Source organism: Saccostrea echinata, unplaced genomic scaffold (assembly GCF_033153115.1).
Source record: "Saccostrea echinata isolate AGI-Se365-2 ecotype Australia unplaced genomic scaffold, CSIRO_AGI_Sech_v1 ptg000001l, whole genome shotgun sequence".
NCBI lineage: Eukaryota > Metazoa > Mollusca > Bivalvia > Ostreida > Ostreidae > Saccostrea > Saccostrea echinata.
Genome location: NW_026889750.1, coordinates 30,078,438 through 30,091,322, shown reverse-complemented (window position 1 = coordinate 30,091,322; position 12,885 = coordinate 30,078,438). Strand labels below are relative to the sequence as shown.

At 31.8% G+C, this 12,885-nt stretch overlaps 1 protein-coding gene across 2 annotated transcripts; it reads right to left on the bottom strand.

Annotated features, from left to right (window-relative positions):
• Window positions 1-759: 759 nt before the first annotated feature.
• On the bottom strand, window positions 760-10,797 carry LOC133189258 (protein OS-9-like). 2 transcript variants are annotated; one of them, XR_009721429.1, is made up of 17 exons: window positions 10,641-10,797; window positions 8,952-9,131; window positions 8,275-8,338; window positions 8,036-8,112; window positions 7,817-7,924; window positions 6,959-7,160; window positions 6,758-6,808; window positions 5,928-6,149; window positions 5,572-5,758; window positions 5,274-5,365; window positions 4,924-5,048; window positions 4,569-4,674; window positions 3,081-3,176; window positions 2,661-2,927; window positions 2,353-2,468; window positions 1,529-2,003; window positions 760-1,488 (listed from the first exon to the last, which is right to left on the bottom strand). XR_009721429.1 is itself a non-coding variant. In XM_061324665.1 (16 exons), exons 1-16 carry the CDS (start codon window positions 10,788-10,790, stop codon window positions 1,893-1,895), a joined length of 2,154 nt encoding a protein of 717 aa, XP_061180649.1. In that variant the 5' UTR covers window positions 10,791-10,797; the 3' UTR covers window positions 760-1,892. The 2 variants fall into 2 exon arrangements, 1 of the variants encoding a protein (XP_061180649.1); XM_061324665.1 differs by having other exon boundaries at window positions 760-2,003.
• Between the last annotated feature and the right edge of the window lie 2,088 nt (window positions 10,798-12,885).

The window sequence follows — 12,885 nt, the reverse complement described above, 5'->3', positions numbered from 1 at the left end:
TATCAAAACTAATGCTGTAAAAAAAAATATTAAAATTGTATTAATTTCCCCTAAATATATTAAGACGTGTATTTCATGGCCGTCCTTAACCTAGCTGCGTAACTGTCGCTAAATTAGCTGCAGATCTGTAGGCTCCCGGGGCATAAAACTTAAACGAGCTCACTTTTTATCTCAGTCTCACTTTTACCAAGGGAATTAATAGAAGAAAAGTGAGACTGAGATCAAAAGGAGATCTACAGTGCCACCCATTGAAAAAAGTGTATATTTATTGCGCACAAAATGCGCTGTTTTCTCGATTTATTTCTCCGTTTATTTATGCTGTCGTCTCAAATTTTTTTTATAATTATTCTTTTACTACTCCCAGAAGAAAGCGTTTCCCAAAACCGTTGTTTATCGCCTTCCTGGGACTGAAATCAAGAACATCGAAAATTTCGCCTATTTATACTGCCATATTAGGTGACAAGATAATTCGGTCCAATGCTTGTTGTGGAGGTGGTAAAAGAATATGTTCGAAGCACACGGTTAGTAGTATTTTGAAATATAAGGTGAAAATAATCGAGAAACAGCGCACTTTGAAGTGCGCAGTAAGTATGCATTTTTTTCAATGGGTGGCACTGTAGCTCTCTGATCGTCTATTCCAATTTTTTCAGATCAGCGAGCTACAGATCTGCAGCTAATTTTTTTTCTACTCTCCAATTACTAAAAAACACAGCATGCGTGTTTGAAGAATGATTAATTGCATATTACTGACATGTACTCTTCTTTCTCTTCAGCTTTATTCATCCAATTTTTTTTAAATAAAATCATCTTGACAATTGAAATATAAAATAATACAATGTTTATTCATTTTGACGTAATTATTCTAAAAAAATAGTTAATGATGGCAGAATATAAAAGAAACATCTCCACCATTCTGACGTTCTACATCAAAAATTATAAGTTAAAGTCATCGAAATGGCACACATTCAAACACATGTATATTCTAGCATTTCATTAATTAATGAACAAATTGAACAAGTTTCAAAGATTTTCCTCCGAGATAATTTTTATAGCATACAATTTATACAAATGGATTAAAACTGAACTATTTATTCTTAATAACAAGAATTTTATAGTTGACTTGATTCTTTAAAATAAAATATGGAGAAACAATAGTAAATATCTTACTAGTATTTATGGAATGACTGACAGTGAAATTGAATATCAACAATGGAAAAAATCACTCCTTTGTCTAATTATCCTGATCCTCTTTTACGTATACAATTTGAAGAAAAAATGAATATAAAATAGTATTCAATGCAAATATACAAGTAAATTTCAGAGGAAACTGGTAATAAAACCATTTAACATGTGCCCCAAAATTAAAGCAGTCTGGTATCTGGATACATTTGAAAGATGGGACTGATTCCAAAATCCCAAATCCTCCTCAGAATCTTTGAAATTTCTTGTCAGTGTAACTGTGCGAGTCAGAGAGGTACTGAAATTTGACTGCTGGAATAATTTGTGTGTACAGTTACTGAGATTTGACTGCTTGAATTAATTTGTGTGTATAGTTACTGAGATTTGACTGCTTGAATAATTTGTGTGTATAGTTTGGTAAAGTCCAGAGGTACTATGATGGCAGCAATAAAATGTATTCACAAATCCCTTGGGAAATTTTAATGCAAAGTCCCATACTATTACACTTTTTTTAATTTAAAAAAAATATACATGTACTCACAAAATACTTGCATCTCCATTCACACTCTCACACACAAAAATTACATTCATTTTCATCAAAATAAATAAATTGCAACCTGTCCAGAGACTAAATGTATCCAATAACCAAACAAGAAAAAAAAAGCAAAAAAATATCCATGAAAGACACTGAGTGGTGCAAGTCTGTAGGCTGCCTAGGGAACAACGTCTGAGGATTTCTTCCTACTTTTACCCCAGACTTTGTTGTAGTTTGACTCCATGTTTGAATGTCGGACTTCTTCCTCTGCTGCCTCATGGTCCCCTCCCTAAAAATAACACAATGTTTTAAAATTATGATCTGATGATTAAAGAAATAGTATCATCTACATTATTTTAAGATAACTTTTGAATACTTTAATCAGTAGACGTAAAAGTATGTAAACGTAAAACTACAGGCAGAGAAGAGTTTTTCAATAATACAGAGTCAGTCAACTTTAGATTCTTTTTTATCTAACAAATGCAAACTGTCTCTGTGTTTTATAAATATCAGATTTCTACTTGATGAATGAAATTACTTGGCTATAATCATGCAATTAGTATATCAGTAAAGCTAGATCTGCCATAGAGAATTGTTGTCAAATACATGTAAGTCTGACATAATGTTTCCAAGATTACCAGAATGGAGACAATCATATTTTTGAATGCACTGGTATCCTCTGCTGACAGAAGATGAACATCGTCTTTATCATCAACATAACCCGCAGTAATTATCTTCACCTGAATCTTTCCATCTAACACAGAAAAATCAAACTTGTATCTCAGAATTTTCAATTCATTTATTCATGAACAATGCTAAGAACGTTCTGCATCAAAGTATTTTTTGCAAAACTAATAGATTTTGCTACTTTGGCTTTCTAAATAATTGTGAAAAAATGGGTGGGGAGAATTCATAAATAAAATCAGATGTGTTAAGAAAGACTTACTTCCAAGATCTAGCCCTGCCTTCTGTAACTGGTCCTGTACATCTTCCTCCAGCTTCTGGGTCTGTGGAGTACTTTTCATTGCACTCTTCTGAAATTCTCCCTTTGTTAATTTTGTAACTCTTATCTTCACACGATCCTTTGATGATGATGAAGATGATGTTGATGATGATTGTGATAATGATGATGATGGTGATGATGACAAAGAAGATGAAGATGACTTAGATGAAGACTGGTCATCTGAAGGAAGCTCCTCTGTTTTTGATGGACCTAAAAATAGAATGATCATTTAAATTTAATTCTGTTCATGCTAAGTTTTGTTCTCCATGTTATAAAGTTAAAAAAAAATTCTGGTCTAATTTTGATTTCATGAATTTTATATTCTTCCTTTAAATTTAGATATGTACTACTTATTCTGCTAACCTTTTGCTATTTCATCTAATTCCTTGTCTAATTTTTGTTGTAGTTTGGCATTGTTTTTAGATAACCTCTCAAGCTCTTTGTCAACATTCAAAATGTCTGAAAACGATAGAATACATTGTTAATACATGCACAATACATGTATAACCATTTTATATTTCTCTTTTCAAAAATAATTTCTTGTCATTTTCTTCTCTTTTTTGCAATTTCTTCCTCAAAAATGAATTTCCCCTGCAGCACTTTTGGCAAATGTAAATTTTCAACACAAATAAGTTTTCTTCACAAAAATAAGCTTCAACATGGAAAAAGTAAACTCCTCCCATTAGATTTCATAGATGTTTCAAGTACATGTATACAGACATTCATTCATGCTTGTGTTGAATGTCATTTAAGCCTTTTGGTCACTGGCTCTCCCCCCTCCCAACCCCTATTTATCTTAATGTGTCATAATTTGAGCAAATTCACTGTATTTCAGAGTTCCTGTAACAGTATACCAAATGAAAGTGTTTCAGCAGGCAGCTGATGTGTGTGTGATCTACATAAATGTAGGTAATGCTTCAAGTTAACACAGAATGACAATTGTCCACAGAAACAACAGTGTCAAAGCTAGGTGATAACATAAAGTGCATACAATAAACTTAATGGCAGTTTTCTTTCTCTTTTTATTTGAAACATATACTAAGCAGCCTATTGTCAGTGACTTGTGTAAAAAGGCATATTAATGAATCCCATTTTTCATCCCAAAATAATTAAATATCTGAACTTGAGTCAGATGTACAATTACATGAATAGTAGTGTCTTGAAAAGAAACAAGAGGCCCAGGCCCACATTGCTCACATGAGTAATTATGGCCCTACTGTCCTTCAGCAGATTTCTTTCCCTATATACTCCTTTGTAAAATTTTGATTACCTATTGTGGTTAGTTTGCTTGAACCAAGTGGTTCTTGAGAAGAAGTTAAAAATGTGAAAAGTTTATTTACAGACGGACGTGGGACAAATGTGATTAGAAAAGCTCACTTAAGCCTTCAGCTCAGGTGAGCTAATAAGTCTAAAATAAAGTAGGGTACAATATTACTTAGCACAGCACAGATTTATCGAGCTAAATGCAATAAAATAAACCTTGTATTATTCTTTATTTACAGTATCTGTTTCTCTCTTGAAAGATTGAAAAAATAATGAAAGAAACAAGAATTGTTGTGATATACAAAGGATATCCAGCCCTAAACATATCCCATCTCACAGTATAATTACATGTTTCTTGTTTGCACTTTACCATGTTGACATTATCACTTGCATGAATTACATTTTATTCATTATTATTTATTCATGCATAGGATTACAAAGATAAAATAAGTGTCTGTAACCAGCTAAACAAGAAGGGTTCCACAAATAAAACATATATGGTCATCAAAGCAAAATAAAGGTACAGGGTCAATATTTTTTGGAACACTGCTTGAGGATGGTTCTTTGAGGATTGTAGCTTATAATTACCTTTCTCTGTCTTGTCCAGCCTTTCTATGAGTTTATTAAGTGTCTTACTAAGCTCTTTCTGAGCTCCTTTTCTGTCCTCTAATTTTATACCTGTCTCTTCCTCTGCCTACAAGAAAATTTTACCCATATATGTACATTATCCAAAATATCACTCTTTTTACACTTTCTATTTGAAAAATGTATATACTATGTCTATCCAAATTACCGAAATAAAATTTATTTTCATCAATCTTTTTTAATATTCAGTATGTTTTTTCAGCACAACCAATCTTTCTAAACATTTTATTCATAACCAATGACAAGGGAAATAAATTCATAACCAATGACAAGGGAAATAAATTCAGGTTCTACAAACCTCTTCAATTATCTCATCAAATTCACTCTCCATGGTTTTTCGGAGAGATTCCTTAATGCTGGCTAAATTATTCCTATTTTTAGTAAATTTCTCTCTTACACTGTTTATATCGTCATCTTGGATCTCTTAAAAAACAGAAACAAAACATTTAAAATGCAAAATACATTGTAACAGGAAACAAACTCTATAATTCTAATGATCTCCATATCCTAACACTTTCAGTGGAATTAGATTAAGATGAATGCACCATCAACTTCCTTGATTTGCTTTACAAATGTGATTAATATACATGTATTACACTAAAGATGAAAAACTTCATAAAATATGTATTGAGAATTGAAGACTCTAACCTTTGAAAGACTGGAGAACCTTTTCATCCACACCATCCAATTCCTTGTCTATATCACTGACTGTGTCTTGAATCTTTTCTGTAATAGACTTCCTGAAAAGATCAAATATAGGAATTAAATATATAATCAGACTATAAAAGGATATCAAATAATACATTCATTCCAATCCCATGGTAAAGTAAATAATGTTGGGGGGTATACATGTATTTAGGTATCAAAGGTAAAAATTAACTTTCTTGGGTAAATTTACATATTGTATTCCAACAGATATGGAAATTCAATAAACCAAAGGTCTTACTTTTCAAATTTCAGTGTGGTATCTTTCTGTTTATTTGCCTCCTCTGGAGTTGATTCCTCTTCATCCTCCTCCTTCTTCTTCTTCTTCACCAAGCTCTCTACCTCAGATTGAGCTTCCTTCAACATATCCTCCAAGTCATCCATGCTCCTAACTACTTTCACTTTCATTTTCATATCAACATCTTGCCCTGCATTCACAAGATAAATTATTATTTGTATAATTCTTATGCTAATATTATGTAGTTTGATCATAATCCATGTACATCCATTAAATACATGTTAACCAGAATAATGACAGAGATGTGTGTGGAAGAATTAATCAATTTAGTTATACATAGATGGGAAAATGTTTAAAACCTCCAAACTGATCCGAGAGTTTAACGATATCATCTTTCAGTCCAGCTGATATAAGTTTCTCAATCTTAGACATATCATGACCTAAATCTGACACATCCTTGAATTCAAATGTGCGACTATTGTCAGTTTTCTTAATAGAGTTGGGGAGTGGCAATTCTTTTTGAACTTTAGAATCCATCATTTTTTCATCTGAGTTGAACAAAGCATCTGCATCTCTTAATTCTACAAAAACAAAAATTGTGTTATTTTTCAAAATTTGATGTTAAAAACAATTTGATTATTGTAAAAAAGAGACCTCTTAGAATACTGGTACCAATAATTATACAGTTCAAAGACAGAAAATCTTCAGAAGGGTACCACCAACAATATATATATATATATATATATATATATATATATATATATATATATATATATATATATATATATATATATATATATATATATATATCTGTCCATCATCACTTGGACAACATCTATTATAATTTTATTTTTAAAGCATAAGGGGTCATAATGCTTTGAATTATAATTTGTGTAGAAAGAAAACTATGAAAAGACTCAGGAATTTTTTTTTATTTTGAAAACAGGTAACCAGAATACATGTATATGTTTAAAGTCAGTGGAATTTTTTTTTTTTAAATATATCTGATTATGAATTTACATGCATCTAGTTCTGTCCTAATGGGACTTCTATATCCTGTGTATTTCAGGTAGTGGTCACTTGTCCTTGTGATTCTAATACATGTATGTCACAATGAATGATTTGCTTAATAAAATTAAAAGCTTAACAATAATAGTAAAATAACAATATCAAAAGCATAGCAGTCTACCTTTTTCTATTCTCTGTTCTTCTTCCAGCTTTTCTTTCATTATTCTTTTTTCTGGAAACAGTTGAAAAGAATCTCTATATTCTTTCTGTGCTTTATAATCTACATCAGTATATCAATCCCTTTTGTTTGAAGCACTATATATATATGCAGCACTACCATTAGATGGTACTGACATCATACAAAAAATCAACAGAACAGTACCTTCTTCCTCCTTGAGATAGTCCTGATAGATCTCATCTGACACGGCTGGATTACAGGTGATGGGGACGGGTTTCTGATGTGTGGGGAGTTTAAGATAGGGGTGATGACAGATCTTGGTGGTGTGTATAGTCATTACATAGGAACACGTCTCTGGCTCATCCAGTCTGGCTATGTAATCACCTCTACCTTCCTCACAGAGGAACTGTAAATTATGAAAGCAAATGTTCATATGTATCATGCATGTAAATATAAGACACTGATTAAATTGATGAATTTACTAGTGCATCAATGAAATACTCACAGAAAAATTAGATTAATAAATATTGTTTTTTCAAGGGGGGGAATATTGTGTACTATGCAAACTTAATCATTTTATTAAATCTACTAAGAGATTAAACTAAGTAGATTGTAATATCAAATACTATATTAAATGTACAGTTTTACACTACTCATATTAAAGCTGGAACAGTAAGTAAATAATTTATACAAAATTAGGGGGTCATCATCTGTTTTTTTTATACAATATTGAGGAATGATACTTGATTCTGAATCTTTATTTTTGACTATTAGTAATTTTATTATCATGTACAAGTATTAATATTTATTGTCTTTGTCTTGGCCTATTATACAAGGAGAGGGTATGTATAGGCTTTGACTTGACCTATTATACAAGGAGAGGGTATGTATAGGCTTTGCCCGTTTCCCGATCCTTATTGATTTATTCAATAAAAATATGTTTAAATTAAACTTAATCAATCAAATATTGAAAACTAAACTAATATATTCAAGACAGCGAAAACTTTGTAGTCTTCAACGACAAACATTAGCATAAGTAAAATGAAATATTTTGATACAAACCCTGACTTCTGTTTTTCTGGCCTTTCCTGTAAGGTCACATTTTGAGCCATTGATGTATTGCTGGCTGTGATATCGATTCAATCGGTTTTTGTTTCTTGATTTGACTTCCTTTTGTAAAAAAAAAAAAAATACATTGGATGTACTTAAACAAAAAAACTGTTTGTTTGTTTTTTTTTTTTTTTACTTTATTACAATTAAAAGGACAATTGTATCACTTACCATATTTGTTTCATTTCTCCAATCAAACTCTGATTCATAATATCCCAACATGATTACATTTCCTTCAATTCTGCCATCTGGAAATATGATTTATTTGTAATTTATGTTAATTTTTCAAAAATTAAATTATGCAATAAAAGAGAATTCAGATTTGTTCTGATAAAACAGCTTGCTTAGCCAGTAGATATTTTAAAATGTATTCAACCAAACTCTTTTAACAATTTGTGGCAAAACTTTACCTTCCATATGAAACTGGCGTACATGTTTTCCATAACAAAACTCATAACTCCACCAGTCTCTAGTCTGGAATATAAAATATACACTTATTATAGAACAATTTTAAAATACTTCATCATTATTATAAACATCATATATATATTCATTATCTTAGGACTTTGTGTCTCATGTTTCATGATCCTGGATATTCATATTCACAAATAAGGTACTACATGTACTTAATTATTACATCAATGAATTAATAAAGATCAAAGATTAAAAATAATTTGTTTTTTTTTTTTACTTCTACCACAATTCAATTAATATTCAAAATGGTGACGCCAAAATCTTATCATTATATTATTATAGCATACTGGTACAGATTCTTAAAAAATTTTAACACATCCAAAATATCTTTGTTTTATCTGCACACTGCACATGGTAAAATACATTTGCTTCTCAATAAATTTAAAGCTTGCCAAGGATGTTAGCACAAATTATCTGACAAATGATCACATTTTACTCATCATCAGAACAAGTTAAAAGCATCCATTTCTCCACAGCCAATATCAACTCCCAAGTGATGAGAGAATGAGTGTCTTTTAGCACCCTAAATTCTAAAGAATGGTTCTGATTCCTAATTTAATGTATTAAATTCTTATTCTTATACTGACTAAACTATGAATTTCTCAGTGTATACCTTGAAAAGACAAGGGCCCGACTCCATGGCTTTCAGTAACTCTGGAACTCCTGTCTCCATGGCTATTTTCTCTTCTTCTTCCTTTTGTTTCTCTGCCTCCATCTGACTGGGTATGGTGCAGCGATATATCTGACCATGCTTTGATGTAACATCAATGGTTTCACTGAGTTTGTCTGTCTCCTACCAAATTAAACATATAAGACACAATTTCTTGATAATTCACAATCCTGAGCATACATACATTTACATGAGACATAAAGCATGTACCTGAACAAGAATACTTAAATGGAGATACACTATATTTAATTATTATTATTACCTTTGTGTATTTTTTCTTTACAAAAATATGACTTATATTAAAATTGCTTTTTTTTCTAAGCAACCTCTACTGTGAAATAGTTTTTGTGCCATTTGCCCATGGTGAAATAGTCGTCAAATTTTTCACCGCCAGCATTTGATTTCCCTGGCTTTTCATCTTGGAACTTTTCCATTTTTATCTGGTTCACAACTTAAACCAAGTATATAGTCTGCTTCGGTATAATAGAACACCTATTTACCACAGGCATCTGACGAATGGTTGGTGTAACACCTCCTCTTCCTTTTGAGAATTTTTATTAGATAAAATAACTCATTAAAAATACATGAATTCCTAGCCTATCAGACATATATTCCGATATCATCTTTTGTTTTTGTTAAGTTTAAGAGATTGACCCTTTACAGCATTTATAAATACTCAAGGTAAGAAACAAAGTCTTATAAACAAATAGAGTGCCCTGCTTCGAGGGAGATTTTTCAATATTTATACTGCATTACCAATGGAATTTATACAAGAGGTAGCTGCAGAACTGTAGCTCTCTGCTTGAGAAAATTTGGACAGATAAAACAGAGAGCTACAGATCCAAGCATAGTAAAAACCTTTGGTTTAAGCCACAGCTTTTTTGTCACTCACTTTGGGTGTTTATTTAAATTTTTTTTTCACAAGCAGCAAATCAGGAGGCTGTCATTGTAGGTTGTGCAACAAATCCAAGGAGTTCTGATTAGCTACCTCTGTATTTTCTTTAAACACAGTAGTACATACTGACCTCTTGATTCGCTGCTAGTGGAAGGAAGTCTGATAAATATTCCTGAATTTAGGACATATAAACATTTTAACCGGGTATGAACAAAAGAGGCTTGAAAAATGGCATCTCCCTGATCGGTCTCTTGCATAAATTCCATTGGTATAGTATGCTGAAATTCTCCCTCGAAGCGAGGTACCCTGTTTGTGCACAAGATTTGAGTACTTACTTGCTATGTCAGAGGACAATAGCATGTTTATCACCCCCATTGACAGCAACTACTTCCCTCTGCTGCTCCTCAGAAAATAGTACTGCTGTCTTAGGGGACAATAAAGTTGCTATTCTCCTCATACCCAGTAAATACTTAGGTCTGCACTTTATCTGTTTATTCTCAGTATGTATCATGGGTTCCAGGGATCACAGTATTTTTTTTACTCTGCTTAAACAAATTATAAATCAGATTTTATCAACATCTAAAGGCTTACAAGTCATCTGCAAGTATTTAATAATGTTAAGAACACAACACACAACAGTAACTTGAGAAGCCAGAGAAGTTGCATATACGACTGAGATAATTCGAACTGTTTACAGATGGAAACCATACGGCAGTATCTTCTACACAAAAACATACCTGTGTTGATAACAAAACAGGTTTGTTGAGTATATCTATGCCATAGTTTATATTTTTGAGCTCCTCCATGTCCAAAAAACTTGCCACAGTCGTGCAAAATAATAATAATGAGAAAGTTACCAGCCTTGCTTGTTTTGATTCCATTTTCATTGCGCAAGCGCACTCTCATCTGTCAAATCATCACAAAATGCATCATGGGGGATTTCAGTAAATCTTACTAAAATGAACTCCAAATATTAGGCTATCATAAATTTATTAATTTGAAATAACAATTTTCAAGTCTGAAATATATAATAAATTAAAATTAAACTTTAATTAAAATTAAATTTTAAAAAAATTAAATTAAAAAAAAAAATTAAATTAAAAAAATAATTTTTAAATCAAAGAATTAATTTTCAAATTAAAAAATTAATATTGAATTGAAAAATTAACTTTGAAAATATATATTAGGGGTTTGAAGTTGAAAATTAGTCATTGCTTACAGGGTTCGACACTCGTCAAAATTTGGACTCGCCATTTGGGCAACCTTGGTACTGATTTCAGGTTGCCCGAATGAATTTCAGGTCGCCCGAACAAAATATCAAGTGAAACAAAAATGTGCAATTGTTTAAAATTTGTTAAGATAACAGAAGTTGTGCTTTTGTATTATAAAATGTAAACCAGAAATTTTTGGAATGCCAAAAGCTGTCTTCTAGTATTTTATCAAACAAAGAAAACAGCCAACAAATATTAATAAGCAGAATCAAAATGCTAATATTACTGTAGGCTTTAAAAAATTATGTTTGTTTCATGTAATATTCCCAATAAATTAAGGATAAATCAAGGGTTGGTAGGCCGGGATTTTTTTTTTTTTTTTTTTTTTTTTTTTTTTTTTTTTTTGCTAATGGGCAATCTCACCTTACATATTGACACAAAATAAAGTTTCTAGTTTAAAACAATAATTTTCACTTACAATAAAGGCCTAAATAAATGGGGTCAAACATCCCTAGACTGAATTACCAGGTGTGATGTTTACAGTGGACACCCAACACGGCTGTCTAGCAGCAGAAAACGAACATCAGAAAGTTGTGGGAGAAATGCTAGATGTTACAATTATAAATGATCATTACTCTTTATTTTTATGGTGATTGTTGACTAGGTTTACATATTTTATATCTCAAATAAAACTTAATTTAACACTTTTGGTAAAAATTACATCAGCTGATTGATCAAACACAGATTTGGCAGAAAGAAAAATCCACGCGGCTGCTATTTGGATGGGTCGGTCGGGTTACAGGAAACAATGTTTTCAAGACCTTATAAAGTTTATTTTAAAATATTAAACAACATTATTGAATATTTCCAACTCGTCCCAGGTCGTCATTTGGGCGAGCCAGACTGAAAATCAGGTCGTCCAAAATCATTCCGGGATGGAAATGACGAAGTGACGAGCGTGAATGTCGAACCCTGTGCTTATTAAATTGTTAAACAATGAATTGACTGATTAGTGAAGGTTGTTCTAACAAATCAATTACCCTTTTTTAACCATCTTAATTAAGTGATTGATGGGGTCGGAGGTTAAGATAAGTTTCCGTTGACCTATTCAGACCAATCAATCCGAAGAATTTACTCCCCGTTGATCTACAAATGAGTTCAATTATATATTTGTGTCAGATGTCGAAAAAAATTCGACTTAGTTTGTGACAATAGGATCTTTTATCTATGAAAAGAGAATAGGCGGGTCTTACTACAATAAAGGGGTATGCATGTCCGAGGAATCTAGTCAAAATAGTCAAAATGAAGACCTTCTTAGTGGACCAGTCAGGATTCTAAAATGGCGACCATAACTTTTAATTATCTGAAAAAAAATATTGATAGCTTTCTTCTGAAGGTTTCAATCTTAGGACTACGTTTTCGTTTGTAAAGTAGTTATTCCACCTAAAAATTAAAAGAGGAAATTCAATGTGGAGAATTTTCATGCTTTAAAGATGGAAGCATAAATAACATCAAAATTTACTATGGTAAATACATAGTGGTAAATAATCTCAGCGAGATTCGTCGAGACTGGTCCACTAAGAAGGTCTTCATTTTGACTACTGAGGAAACGTTTGATCAAATAACGCAAATTATGACGATGATTTAAATGATAAAAAAGGGGATTGATTTTGTCGTTGCACAGCTCGAAGCTAAACAGCAATAATCAGGCGCGGATCCAGGAATTTTTTCCGGGGGGGGGGGGGGGGGTCCACCCCCAGTCAAAAAAAAA